This window comes from Pan troglodytes, chromosome 2, assembly GCF_028858775.2.
Source record: "Pan troglodytes isolate AG18354 chromosome 2, NHGRI_mPanTro3-v2.0_pri, whole genome shotgun sequence".
Classification (NCBI taxonomy): domain Eukaryota; kingdom Metazoa; phylum Chordata; class Mammalia; order Primates; family Hominidae; genus Pan; species Pan troglodytes.
Window position 1 is genome coordinate 24,107,069 of NC_086015.1, and position 15,139 is coordinate 24,122,207.

At 39.2% G+C, this 15,139-nt stretch overlaps 1 protein-coding gene across 2 annotated transcripts in view; it reads left to right on the plus strand.

Annotated features, from left to right (window-relative positions):
* KAT2B (lysine acetyltransferase 2B) overlaps positions 1-15,139 on the plus strand; it is a 114,136-nt gene that overhangs the window by 73,008 nt on the left and 25,989 nt on the right. For both annotated transcript variants that reach the window (XM_009445018.5, XM_016940564.4), the window contains exons 7-11: positions 1,697-1,803; positions 6,412-6,537; positions 9,440-9,576; positions 12,631-12,839; positions 14,143-14,269. In XM_009445018.5, coding sequence (XP_009443293.2) covers positions 1,697-1,803; positions 6,412-6,537; positions 9,440-9,576; positions 12,631-12,839; positions 14,143-14,269 — 706 coding nt within the window. The remainder of the gene's footprint in view (positions 1-1,696; positions 1,804-6,411; positions 6,538-9,439; positions 9,577-12,630; positions 12,840-14,142; positions 14,270-15,139) is intronic.

The following is a 15,139-nucleotide window of genomic DNA, read 5'->3' on the forward strand; positions in this document are numbered from 1 at the left end:
GTGTCTTTTAACTGATGTAAGCTCCTTTCCTTAGAGATTGAAGCAGTTTTCTTACTTATGTATCTATTACATTTGCCATATAAGCAGCATTTTATGTTTTCAGGTGATAGTTGTCATTCTGTGTCTGAGTCAAGGTACAAAGAAGACTCCTCCCTTCCCAACACCTGTTATGGTATTTAAAGAGAAATTTTAGTTACTTTGCATAATAAATTTTTTTCCCATAACAAATTCATTTTGCTTCTTGCAGATATTTGCTAATTATAGTGTGTTTTGTTCCCTCAGCCCATAGTTCTGGCATGCTTATGCTAGGAGCTAAAACATCAATGCTGCCTTCTTTTCTTCTCTATTACTAATGGTGGGGTAAAACTACCACCCACTTCTCCTTTTAAATCCTTTTCACCGAATATGACAACATTTAAGGCTATTGGGGATTTATACCTACAGTTTTGGCAGCAGAACCACACATGTTGAAGCCTGAGGTATTATTTGAGTCTTGGGCACTGTTTCAGAGTGAGAGCTGGGACCGGCTTCCCAGCACCCAGGGAGGTCTCTGCAATTCTCAGATGTGTTTTCAGGGCTTACATTCTTATCTTCCTATTCTTCATATGTGCTGCCTTTTTTTCCACTTGGCTTTAATGTGTGCCTCTTTCCCCATTCACCTATTTACAAAGTGTTTTTTTTTTTTTTTTTTTTTTTTAAGTTGTGTATCTATATTTCATTCTAAAAGTGAAGAAAATTTGGTTCAGGGAAAAAATGAAGAAGAAGACCACTGATAGCTTCACCACTCTGAACTATTTTTAGTGCTTTTAGATATTTCTGTTTTTCCCCCATTTATTGGTGAAAAAAATTCAGTAAGCCTCAGAGGGACTTAGGTATCTGTGTTTCTTTTCTCTTTTTTTCTCTTTTAATTTTTTATTCTTTTTAAATCACCTGCCCTATTCTGATAAGCATCTGTATTTCTAATAAGGTTTCCAGATGATTCTATGGGTTGCCAAAACTTGAGATCCATTTAGTTTAAAGTTAGCATAGTAATTAATCACTGGTTCCAATCCTGATCCTGCCATTTACTAGTTGTGGGAATTTGATCTAAATATTTAACTTCTCTGTGCCCTAGTTTCTTCATCTGTGAAATGGGTATGAATTTTATTTCATAGGGTCGTTATAAAGATCAAGTGAGTTAATATACATCAACCACTTACAACACTGCCTATCATGTAGTAAGAGCTATATATGTGCGTGACAAATAAAAATAGAATATATAACTCATAGGGTTGATGTGAGGATTCAGTAAGAAGTTCTTAGAGCAGTGCAGGCACAAAGCAAGCACTCGATAAATATTAGTAACTTTTATGATGGTAATGACAGTGACAGTGCAGCTATATGGAGGGCTGAAATCGTGCTCTGAGATTCACTGAGGAAGATTAATGCATTTCTACTGATGTAATTCATATGTCTGTATCCTGTGCTGTGTTAAGCTATGCAGGGTCAAAAGAGTAAACATTTGTATAAATGCATTTCTGTATTTGAATATACCAGGGCTGCCCAACTAAATCATAATTTGAGTTGTAATTCTCCATTATATTTCTGATTGAAGGTTTGAGACGCTGATGTTAAGGTGATTGCCACAGATAATTAGGGCTGTTATCCTTACGGCAGTTTTTTTTTTAAATCTTATTGCTATTACTCTTGTGTCTAGATTTCTGTCCATGCTAGAAGAAGAAGTATATAGTCAAAACTCTCCCATCTGGGATCAGGATTTTCTCTCAGCCTCTTCCAGAACCAGCCAGCTAGGCATCCAAACAGGTAAGTTTCCTTTTACATGAATCAGAGAACAACCAGGAAGGCCAACCTGAAGTGTAAGTTGCAGTTCACTGCAACTTATACTTAGCTCTATAGTCAAATGAGCTTAGCTCTATAGTCAAATGCTGGCTATTTTCAAACCCAATTATAGTCTCAGTCGATGGCTAGATACACCTAGGAATCAAGTCTCAGTCTGACCTCTTAATCTATGATGTCTGTTTTATACATCAAGTTACCACCAGGTATAATGGTGGATAGTGAGTGAAAGCGGCAGTCTTGAGTCTCAGGATGTGAACTACTTCCCTGTGGGGCAGGGCATCCTTGCTATTGCTTAAATCAGCCAGTGGCATCAGTTGGCATTTTGTGAGGAAGGAAGACAGATGCCTTCTGGAGTCATAGTGATCCCAGAAAGAGGATCTGAATTCCTGCCTTTGACACTAGGAAGACTCCATGGAGAGGTTTGGCAAGAAATACCAAAGCAGTTTATATCTGGCCATGGGGAAAGACAGGATGCAAAATTTTGATGTCAAGAGTTTTTTGTAGTGCTCTAGGTCAATGTGTAATATGGGGGCTTGTGAGTATTGCCTCTAATGCCTCCAGCAAAGAAAAAATGATTTATTCTTGCCTTAAAAACAAAATTGAAGTATAATTTATATATAGTAAAATGTACTCTTTTTACTGTACTGTGTTTTGACAAACACATATACTTGAGTAATGACCACTGCCATCAAAATATAGAACAGTGGCCTCCTTCCAGACAGATTCCCTTGTACTTCTCTATAGTGCATTCATAGTCCTACCTCCAGCTCTGGGAACCAGTGATCTGTGTTTTTGTTCTTACAGTTTTGCCTTTTCCAGAATGTCATAGGAGTGGAATCATATAGTAGATAGCTTTTTGAGACTGATAACTTTAATTCAGCATAATGCATTTGAGAGGTGATTTTTGAAAAAGGTTTTCATCTGAACCTCAAGTTTAGGTGTAAATATAACTAAATCCCTACAAACCAAAGTACTAGTGAATGAGGAATTTTATTTGAATCATACTCTTTTTGTTTGAGCTCATTACCAAAAACATGTCAAAAACATCTTTGTGTCCTTTTTTTTTTTTCTAACCTGAGATCGTAATTTCATGTATCTCTGGTCCAAAACCTGTAGTGCTTTGGGGCCTGTCTGTGCCTATTACATGTTTCTTCTACAGTTGAGCAGTCAGCATTTAGTGGACATGTTTTCTGTGGTTACTGGACATATCCTTTGCATTGCTCCCTCTGTACCTGTGCTATTCACTTTACCTTGGATTTGATCTCACCTAACTTTCAAATGGTATTTCTTCTGCAAACTCTTCCCTAAGTTCTCCCATCCCCTCTAGCAAGGACTGGATCTCTTTTCTTCCAGACTTTCATAGAGCCTTGAATATATCCTATCCATGGTTCTCAAACATGGCAGCACAATGGAATCACCCATGGAATTTGAAATGCACTGTATACTGTTTTCTGAGTGCCATTCCAAGAGAGTGTGAGATTATTGTCCTGGGGTGTGGCCTGGACATTGGGACTTTTAAAAAGCTCCCCAGGTAATTTTAATATGCAGCAACATTTGAGAATGACTGTGTTAGACAATTCTCACCTCATATTATCCTAGCCCCTTTTTTTCTGTATGTCTTTTCATCTCCTGTGAATGCAGCTTTTTGATGGTCAGAGACCCAGTTTTGTCACAATAATTGATACATTTATTAAGTGCTCAGCTAAGATGCTTCCTTGGTATCTAAGCCTTTTCACAAACCCTGGGAAGTTGGAATTATGATCTCCTTTACATAGTTGAGGAAATAGAAGCTCAGGGAGGAGCAACAAATTGCCCAAGATAGACCTTGTAAGTGATGGAATTGGGTTTCAAATCCGTATCTAATTCCTAAATATTACACTGTATTAAGAGAGCCAGAACTCTAACCACTACATCACACCATCTTGGTGTGTGCTGCCAATATACAGCATACACTTGTGGAAGGAATGAGTGAAGAACAGTTTCCTCCCTCAGGCAGTGGGGGACCAAAGTTATTCAGCAGGATCAACATAGTTCTCCTTTGGTGGGTCTGTGGAGAGGATTTCTGTGTGTGAAAACTCCCTTTGACCCTTGTTTGCTCAAAATTCTCCAGTCTGCTCAACTTCCAGCCACATTGTTATCTGTCATAGTACAGGATGGAGAAGGAAGAGGTTGTTGCCTGTGACCCTATGGGAATTTTATTTGTTTTTCTGTGGCTAAGGTTGTCACCAAGTTAAGTTGGCGTGTACACTTTAGTATTACCTGAAGCCATCAGAAGTGGGCTGTCTTCTCTTGTTCTACTGTAATTGCAATGTGTTCTCTTGGGGGAACAGAAGAGTGTAATCATCTACTTAATTAGCATGTCTGCATATCGATGCAACTGTGATAAATGACATTCATAAGGATGAACCTGAAATTTTACAAGATACTCAGATGTCTTCTGAATCACCAGAGCTTTCTCTTTGTTCAGAATCACTCCAGTATGCTTTGAAATTCAGAAGGCCTATATATTGGGAGAAAAAAACATAGAGTCTGGCACTTTAGTATATTCTGATTTTTGACAAACCACTGGCTATTCAGTTAGAAGTGCTATGGGTTGGTATCTCTCTTGCTTGGTTTACTTATTTTATTGCCTTCTTGGCTTCTGGGAATGTCCTTGTTGACTGAACTGTGGCTGTGTTGAAACGTAGATGAACGTTCTCTCTCACAATTGTCTGTACTGCCATGCTGTGTCCTGTATGTGACCAGTGTTATTGAGAATGTCTGTACCCCTCGTCACCTCTCACCTCATCAGCTACCAGTCAGCAACACAGCTAGCAAAGCAGCATCCTACTTTTTACAATGGCCTTTTCTAAAATACAAAAACAAAAAAACCCTTTTTGTTTGGAAATACTATCAAACTCACAGAGTTACAAGAAGAGGACAAAGAAATCCTGTATATTTTTAGTAGAGTTACAAGAAGGTGACAGAGAAATCCTGTGTATTTTATATGCTTTACCTGGTTATAAACCAATTGTTAACATTTTGCCATCCTTGCTTTATTATTACCCTTTCTCTATCCCTTCTTTTTCTCTTTAATTCTCTCTCCACTCTTCCCCTAAGTTATTTACATGTATATATAAAAAAAAATTTAGGAGAAAAAAATTAAATATAGATAAAATATATTATATAGTTTTAATTTATATATAATATACTATATATTTACATATCTAAATATGTAAATATATTTACATTTTTACAAAAATATGTAAATATATTATTTATATATAAATAAATAATTATTTATATATAGCTATATATATTTTCTCCTAAATTTGTGTGTGTGTGTGTGTGTGTGTATGTGTGTGTATATGTATATATAAAACTTAGGGGAAGAGTAGAGAGAGAGAAAAAAAGAGAAAGAGAGCTATATAGGCCAGGCATGGTGGCTGACACCTGTAATCCCAGCACTATGGGAGGCTTAGGTGGGCGGATCACCTGAGGTCAGGAGTTTGAGTTTGAGACCAGCCTGCTCAACATGGCAATACCTCATCTCTACTAAAAATACAAAAAATTAGCCGGGAGTTGTGGCAGGCACCTGTAATCTCAGCTACTCGGGAGGCTGAGGCAGGAGAATAGCTTGAACCGGGGAGGCAGAGGAGGTTGCAGTGAGCCAAGATGGCACCACTGCACTCCAGCCTGGGCGACAAAAGCGAAACTTTGTCTCAAAAAAAAAAAAAAAAAAAAGAGAGCGAACTATATATATAATATATATATTTATACGTTATATATAAATACAAATATATATTATATATATTTTTTCTCCTAAATTAGTTGAAAGTTACAAACATCATGCCCCTTTAGTAATTTTGATGTCTCTCATATATTCTCTAACATAAAAACTATAGTTTTCTGTCAGCAAACGTAACATTGATATAGTATAGTTACCTAAGCTATATGCTGTCTTCTGTTTTTGCCTCTTGTCTCAATAATGTGGTTTATTGCAATTTTTCCATTGCATCAGGAGGCATATGATGTTGGCTTGTCCCATCATTGTTGGTATTAAGTTTGATCACATGGTTCTGGTGGTGGTCACCAGCTTTCTCCACTGCAGTATTACCACCTTTCCTTTTTAATCAAAAAAATACTTTTGTGGGGAGATATTTTGAGACTGTATAAATATCTTGTCTTCATCAAAATTATACTCATAGGTTTTAGCCTACACACATGATCTTCCCCAAATCAGTTATCATATGGTGGCTGCCAAATAGTGATTTTTTTTTTTTTTTTTTTTTACTAACTACCATAACTCCGTCCTTATTTCTTTGTTGGTATTCTTGAGCTTTTCTCATCTCCACTAATATATTTATGTATTCATTTATTATTTTATCAATATAGACTCAGATATCCTTATTCTATTTAATGAGTTATAGTCCCTGCTGTCTTTACTATCTTGATGCCTTGTGGCTTATGTTTTAAAGATGACTTATTTTGTGGCATTGGGCAGGAGTGGGGTGGTCCCATGTGCACTTCGTTTCTTGTTGCCTAAGAAAGGAGTCAGTCATCTAACACCTTCTTCTCCTTTTGCCGGGGCAGTTATCAATCCACCTCCTGTGGCTGGGACAATTTCATACAATTCAACCTCATCTTCCCTTGAGCAGCCAAGCGCAGGGAGCAGCAGTCCTGCCTGCAAAGCCTCTTCTGGACTTGAGGCAAACCCAGGTAAGCTCTTAAGAGGGGATAAGAGAGGGCTGTGACTTGCTCCAGGAGCTCCATTACCTGAGGAGTGCAAAAGGTAGACTTGAACCAAGTACAGATTGTGCATGTCCAGGATTTTAACACCTAGAAATAACTTTGTATTAGGCTTTTGGCTGTACTGGTTAGTTATTGCTATCTTAAAACTGTAATAACTTATTGTCATAGCTCACTCATTTGGTGTGTTGCCTGAGAATTGGCTGATTTCAGCTAGTCTCACTCAATCTTGGCTGGGCTTGCTTGCAAGTTACCCATTGATTATAATCTCTGTTTTGGGCTTGGCTTGGCTAGAGCACTTAAGCTGAAGCAACTCTGCTTCACATATTTCTCATAATTTTCCTGGGACTATTGGGCTACCCAGAACATGTCCTTCTTGTGATGAGAGAGAGCAGGAAGAAATACACAGTCTCTTGAAGCCTAGGCTCGGAACTTGTAAACCACCACTTCTGCCACATTCTTTTTTTTTTTTCCTTTTCTTTTTATTTGAGACAGAGTCTCACACTGTCACCCTGGCTGGAGTGCAGTGGTGCGATCTCAGCTCACTGCAACCTCTGCCTCCTGGGTTTAAGCGATTCTCCTGCCTCAGTCTCCTGAGTAGCTGGGATTACAGGTGCCCACCATCATGCCCGGCTAATTTTTGTATTTTTGGTGGAGATGGGTTTTTGCCATATTGGTCAGGCTGGTCTCAAACTCCTGACCTCAGGTAATCTACCTGTCTTGGCCTCCCAAAGTGCTGGGATTATAGGTGTGAGCCACCATACCCTGCTGACTTCTGCCTCATTCTGTCGTCCAAAGCAAGTCACGTAGTTGAACTCAGAGTTGAGAGGTGGAGAAGTGGAAAAAGGTAGTCTATTCCTTTCGTAGGAATAACTGCAAAGTCACATAGCAAAGAGTGTAGATACCAGGAGGGTAAAGAATTTGGCCATTAATGTAATCTACCACATGGGCAAAAATATCTCTTGATCCTAGAAGCATTTCACAGTTAGAGAATGTTTTGAAGGTTGCATTTCTGTCCACAGACTTGACATCAGGCAAATCTTGGATGTGACCAAATTTTTAAATAAAAGAAGTACCATGAAAGAGGGAAAGAAGAGGACCTTATAATATAAGAAGTACCATATATTTAGCATATGCCACCATTCCCTTTCACTTCCAAGGGAGATATCACTAATCCATGCAGAAACTCTTTACCAGTGAGCTTGGATTCAGCCTCAGATTTTTTAAAAAAAATCATAAACACCATTAGCAGTCTAACAAGCAGAGGGCATATCAAGTACAAACCCCAGCTATGAAATAAATAGTTTTCAGCATTACTCTTAGGGAATCATGGAATTTGAGGACTTATTGGTCAGATGTCTGAAAATATTGTTACTTGTCTCCAAAAACAAACAACAAAAAATTGTAAAAAAAAAAGAACTCGACAAAAGTGATTTAGTAAATAATATGTAATACTTCTGGAAGAATCTTCTACAGTCAAGTTACTTTATACTGTTCTGCTCCTTTTCAACTAGAGATAGTGAGACTGCTATGTGGAGAATGTTACATTGAGATAGCAGTGGGATTCACATGTGAGGAAATAAATTAGATCTAGACATCTTAAAAATTCAAAAAATTTACTTGTAAAAATAAATACATGTTATGTCTGGAAAAAACTGGAAAAACCAAACATGAGAATAGAAAGGAGAAAAAAACTACCATGCAATCTCATGAGGAAAGCGGAAGAAAGTTCTCTCTGCCTTTGCATGGCTCTCCTATTGTGTGGAATGGTGAGATTGCATCTACTTGATAGGCTAGTGGCCCTGCTCACTTTGTGAGGCATCATTTTAAGGCAAAAAAGCATTGTAAAAGATAAAGTGTGTCATTTTATAATAAAAAATTAAATCCATAATTTCATTAAAAATAATTTATGGTATATTTCAAATATATAGCTATATATACATAATATATATGCATACATACACATTTGCATATGTGTGTGTGTGTGTGTATAGCCAAGCCCAGCACAGAGATTCCAATCAGTGGGTAGACTCATGAGCAAGCCTGCCAAGATTGAATGAGATGAGCTGAAATCAGCCACCCGTCAGGAAACATACGAAATGAATGAGCTATGATAGTAAGTTATTATGGTTTAAGACTCATTTGGGGTTGGTTTATTACATAGCAATAACTAACCAATAAAGCCCAAAGCCTAATGCAAACTGATTTCCGTACATATATGGTGGGATGCCGGCGGGGGCGGGGTGGATTAACATGACTACAAGGAGAAATAATCAAATCAACCAATGGTTAGGGTTTAAACAAACAACTGAGTAATTCATAGGTCAAACAGACAAAAATATCAGTAAGGCTCTTACTGATATCCATACAACATGATCTGTAAGCTTGAGCTAATGGAGTTATAGAGATCAAAATATGAAAATACACATTCTTTCCAAGAAGACACTGCACATTCACAAAAGATTGGTCTTATTTTAGGTCATAAGGTAAAAATTTCAATACATTTTGACGTTTTGGTGTCATATGGACCATGTTCTCTGACCTTGAAGAGACTATATTAGAGAGTACTAACAAACAATAGCTAGAATCACCCCTTTGCATTTGCAGATGAAGGAACATGTGCCTTAACATTTCATGTATCTAGTTAAAAATCATCATAGAAAGTAGAAAATATTCAGAATGAATTGGGTTGGCAGTTATTGTGAGCTCACAATGGCTCTCTTTCCTGTCTTCCTTTGTCACCCCTTCCCCTGGTGGTAAAGATAGAGTTGACCTCCATGCCCATCAATGCTGTTAGAAAATTAGTTGGCGTGTATTATTTGTTTTGTGTTTAGAACCACCCATTGTTTGCCTTTTATTTTGATCATCATAGGAGAAAAGAGGAAAATGACTGATTCTCATGTTCTGGAGGAGGCCAAGAAACCCCGAGTTATGGGGGATATTCCGATGGAATTAATCAACGAGGTTATGTCTACCATCACGGACCCTGCAGCAATGCTTGGACCAGAGGTCAGCAGGGTAAACCTGGGCAGCCAGCTGGTAGACCTCTTCTGCTCTCCTGGCCACTCCAGCTGTCAGAAGTGGGGATGCTAATGCTGAGAGTTAACATGTTATGCTACCCTGGTTTGCATTTAACCTGGTGGTCAGTGTGGAGAGGGCAGGAACAACTGATCAAGAGGTAATTCCCCTTGATGAATATCACATCACAGGTCCACTTACTAATAATCTCACAGTTGAAGGCATCGTTCCCAGCTTTTTATCTTGAAAAATTTCAAGCCCTCATAAATGTTGCAAAAATTCTGTAATAAAAATCCATAGACTCTTTACTTAGATTCAGCAGTTAACATTATGCCACATTTGCTATCTCTCTTTCTCTCTGCGCCTCCCCATATGCTCTTTTTCTTTCTCTCCCCACTCCCCATGAACCATTTGGAACCATTTCAGAATTAAAAACACATGTCATAATACTTCACCCCTAACTATTTTTGCATGTACTGTATCTCATAAGGAAGCTATTCTCTTACATAACCACAATGCAGTCATTACTCTTAGAAAATTTAGCCTGGTTACAATATTTTCTAATACAGGGTTGGTGAATTACAGCCTGCAAGCCAAATCTGGTCCACTGGCTGTTTTTTTCAAATAAAGTTTTATTGAAATATATTGTCTGCAGCTGTCTTTGCATTACAACAGTAAATTTGAATAATTGAGACAGGGAATGTGTGGCTTGCAAAGTATGAAATATTTATTATCTGGCTTTTCACTGAAAAGTTTGCTGACCTCTGGCCTAATATAAAACCCATATATTTTTATTTCCCATATTTAAATTTAAATTCCCGTATTTAAATTTCCCATATAGCCAGATGATGTCCGTTATAACCTTTGTTGCCTTGTTTTGGTCTTTTGCAGCACTGCCATTGGTGAAGAGTCTTGGTCGCTAGTTTTGTATAAGGTCCCTCTTTTTGGATTTGTTGATTGTTTACTAAGGATTAGATTCAAGTAAGGCATTTTTGGTAAAAATGCTGCTGTCATCTCATTGCCTTGCATCTGAGGGCATGCAAGACAATGACATTTCTTAAGACATGCCTGTCTTAAGACATTTCTGACAGCTTCCAGGAAATGAAGAAATGGCTTGGAGATTATATTACAGTGTTAATTTTCAATTTGTCATGTTTCTTTAAATATTTATTTTATGATATTGAGGATACTTCAGAGAACCAGAATGTTGTAACAGAAAAATCTCTTCCTAAAATTGATCTTTCCGTTTCCTTCTAGATGTCCAGTCTGTGAGGGCTTAAGACTATAGTTTTTTAGGGATTTAGTAACATTACAGATTAGCTGAGTTTAGGTTTTTTTCAGCTATAAAATGGGGATTTGTACTAGTCTATTGCATTGCTACAAAGAAATACCTGAGACTGGGTAATTTATTTTTTTAAAAAAGAGCTTTAATTGGCTCACAGTTCCACAGACTGTACAAGAATGGCATCAGCATCTGCTCAGCTTCCGGTGAGGCCTCAGGGAACTTATACTCATGGTGCAGGGTGAAGTGGGAGCAGGCACATCACATGGTGAGAGAGGGAACAAGAGAGTGAGGAGGAGGAGCCAGACCCCTTTAAACCACCAAATCTCATATGAACTAACTGAGCAATAACTCATTCATCAACAAGGGGATGGTGCTAGGCCATTCATGAGGGGTCTGCCCTGATGATCCAGCACTTCCCACTAGGCCCCACCTCCAACATTGGAGATTGCATTTCAGCATGAGATTTGGAGGGGTCACACATTCAAACTACATCAGGATGCAGTCACATGTTTGAAAATATTTTGGATATATTAATATTTAGTAGTGTACTAGAGCTGGCTTGTACTGGAATGCACACGAAAATTGTTAAATTTTCAGGAGTTTTGTGAGCTGGTTGTTCCATATGTTGGTAGCTTGAAGTTGACTACCATGGCACCTGGTTACCTGGATAGCCAGTTCTGGACTAATGAGATGAAGTGTCACCAGTTAGGGCCTTCCTTCCCTGAAGAGCTGTTTGTGGAGCATCTACTTGCAAACCACTAGGCAGATTAAATAAGATGCGGAGCATAAGTGCTGGCACATGGTTGTGCTTCCAGCTATGGTTGAGTGTAGGTCAACAGATATTCTCTGGAAAGAAAACTGTTCTTTAAAAAGAGGTGTTAATAATATATACATGAGGCCGGGTGTGGTGGCTCAGCCTGTAATCCCAGCACTTTGGGAGGCCGAGGCGGGCAGATCACAAGGTCAGGAGATCGAGACCATCTTGGCTAACACGGTGAAACCCCATCTCTACTAAAAAATACAAAAAATTAGCTGGGCGCCGTGGCGGGCTCCAGAGGCTGAGGCAGGAGAATGGCATGAACCCGGGAGGTGGAGCTTGCAGTGAGCTGAGATAGCGCCACTGCAGTCTGGCCTGGGCGAAAGAGTGAGACTCCGTCTCAAAAAAAAAAAAAAAAAAAAAAGAATATATACATGAGTGCTACTATTGGGCCTGTAATGAGAATTTGAATCTGTCATCTCAAGGGTCCTTAAAGCTCAGCTGGAGAGGATTCCTTGAAGCCAGAGGTTGGCAAACTATAACCCACAGGCCACATTTTGTCTGCTTACTGTATTTTTAAATAAAGTTTTATTGGAACAGTACTGCACCCATTCTTTAACATATTGTCTGTGGATGCTTTTGCATTATAGCAGAAGAAGGAGTAGTTGTGACAAACACCTTATGGCTCACAATGTCTAAAATATTTTCTATCTGGCCCTTCACAGAAAACTTTGCTGGCCCCTAATCTACACTGAATATCATCCGTGTACACATATAATACTCCAATTTCTCAAAATGCTTTACCTGCCTTTTCTGTCTTGTCTTCATAACTTGTATGTGTATGTGTCTCTGTGTGTATGTGTGCACATGTGTGGATTTAGGACTCTGAAAATCCACAAATGTGTATCTTATTAGAACAAAGATGAGAAGCTTGGATGTGTCCCATCCCCACTGTCTTGAGAGAATAGCTCTGTGTAATTTTTTCCTGTCTCTTGCATCTCAGACCAATTTTCTGTCAGCACACTCGGCCAGGGATGAGGCGGCAAGGTTGGAAGAGCGCAGGGGTGTAATTGAATTTCACGTGGTTGGCAATTCCCTCAACCAGAAACCAAACAAGAAGATCCTGATGTGGCTGGTTGGCCTACAGAACGTTTTCTCCCACCAGCTGCCCCGAATGCCAAAAGAATACATCACACGGCTCGTCTTTGACCCGTAAGTGGTACTTTCTGTTCCTTCTTCCTTATTTCCTTTTTAAATGAAAGAGGAACTGCTTAGATAGTGAAAGTCAGCCATAGTCATCCACCGAATACTACTGCTCCTGTCTTGCTGTGGATACAGAGCTTCACCAAGCTGATTTTCATGTCTGAAAGTGCTAAGAGTAATTTTCAACAATTTACAAATTTTCTTGTTAATGATGATGAAACTTTATATTTTACATTGCTGATGACTCTCCTGTGCTTCATTCTTTATAGCAGTGAGAGAATGTAACACTAAGATGTTCTGCTTTCTTCATAATCAAAATATTGGTTTTGGTATCTTAACTAGGTGCCATTATTGCCCAGGTCTGTGGGCAATTATTGGGATATAAGACAGGTTAACTTTGAAAATCCATTGCTTAAAAAAAAAAAACAAAAAACTAGGCCGGGCATGGTGGCTCATGCCTGTAATCCCAGCATTTTGGGAGGCTGAGGTGGGAGGATCACCTGAGGTTGAGAGTTTGTGACCAGCCTGACCAACATGGAGAAACCCCGTCTCTACTAAAAATACAAAATTAGCCAGGCCTGGTGACACATGCCTGTAATCACGGCTACTTGGGAGGCTGAGGCAGGAGAATTGCTTGAACCCAGGAGGCGGAGGTTGTGGTGAGCCGAGACCATGCCATTGCACTCCAGCCTGGGCAACAGAGCGAAACTCCATTTCAAAAAAAAAAAAAAAAAAAAACCCACGAAACCCTAAAGAACTAAACTTCTCTAATTGAATTTATTTTAACATACATAGCCCAGTAGCCTATGGGGACTGTGATCCATGCCTGTGACAATTCAGAGTGATGCTTTAGACAGAGGGAAGGATTCTGTAATGCGGAATTTTGCAAATTGTATATGTAAATTTTAAATTCTTTTTCATAATGTTTCTGTAATATTTTGGAGTAAGACTTAACTCTTCAGAGACACATACCATGTTTGTCCATGACTTCCTGCTCTCCCTGACCCCTCCTTGGCACTGGCTGTGCCAGTTCCAGAGCACATACTCTGTTCTCTATTTGTAAACCTCAGGCACTTCTTAGGTGACTGGTATTTTGTTCTGATGGGAGTGCTGATGACATCTTGTGCAGGCAACCTAGCTCTAAAAAGTTCAGATAAAAGGATGGTCTAGCGAGATAGGGGCTACATGAAGGAAGTTTCTATAGAAACTTAGGACATGTCCCTCTTTCTTAGTTGGTTAATAAGGAACACCCCAAAAAGTATATTTATATAACTAGGATAGGTAAAACTTTGACATAATCTTATTCTTTCAGGAAACACAAAACCCTTGCTTTAATTAAAGATGGCCGTGTTATTGGTGGTATCTGTTTCCGTATGTTCCCATCTCAAGGATTCACAGAGATTGTCTTCTGTGCTGTAACCTCAAATGAGCAAGTCAAGGTAAGGGTAAACCCAAGGTCTTAGAAGAAGAGCAGAATGTGGGGCTTCTCACTAAGGCCTGCAGAGCTTGGGAAGATCTCTCTGTGCCATGTCCAGAGAAGGTTCAAAGTGGAGTTAAGAACTTTCTGGGAATAGTCCTCTCACTCCAATGGTCTCCAACCTTTTTGGCACCAGGGACTGGTTTCACGGAAGACAATTTTTCCACGGGTCAGATTAGGGCTATGGTTTTGGGATGAAACTGTTCCAGCTCAGATCATCAGGCATTAGTTAGATTCTCATAAGGAGCATGCAACCTAGATCCCTTGCACGCGTAGTTCACAATGGGGTTTGCACTCCTATGAAAGTCTAGTGCCACCACTGATCTGACAGGAGGCAGAGCTCAGGCGGTAATGCTTACTTGCCTGCCACTCACCTCGTGCTGTGCAGCCCGGTCACTAACAGGCCACGGACTGGTAATGGTCTAGGGTTTGGGGACCTCTGTCTCACTGTGAGTGTATGTGTATGTGTGTGAGGAGAGTAAGTGGTTTCACCTACCAACAAGTAGGGTTGTACCAAGGCTTTGTTGGACTTTGGGGCGAGGTACCAGGATACTGTACAAGTTCAATATGTAACTCAAGTGTAGTCTATAGCAAATGAAGGGATATTTGAAAAATAGATCTCAGTGTTCATTGTTAATTTACACATACACGCAAACATGTAATCACAATTAGTGACACTGAACTACTGGAAAGGATATGGTTAATGTGGATTAGAAAGATGATTTAGGCAGCTTACACTTCAGAAAGATTTCTTATGACCTTGTCCCTAAGGGAAAACAAGGACTAAGGAAATTCTTTAAGGGAAGTCATGAAATTCTATAAGGGAAGTCAT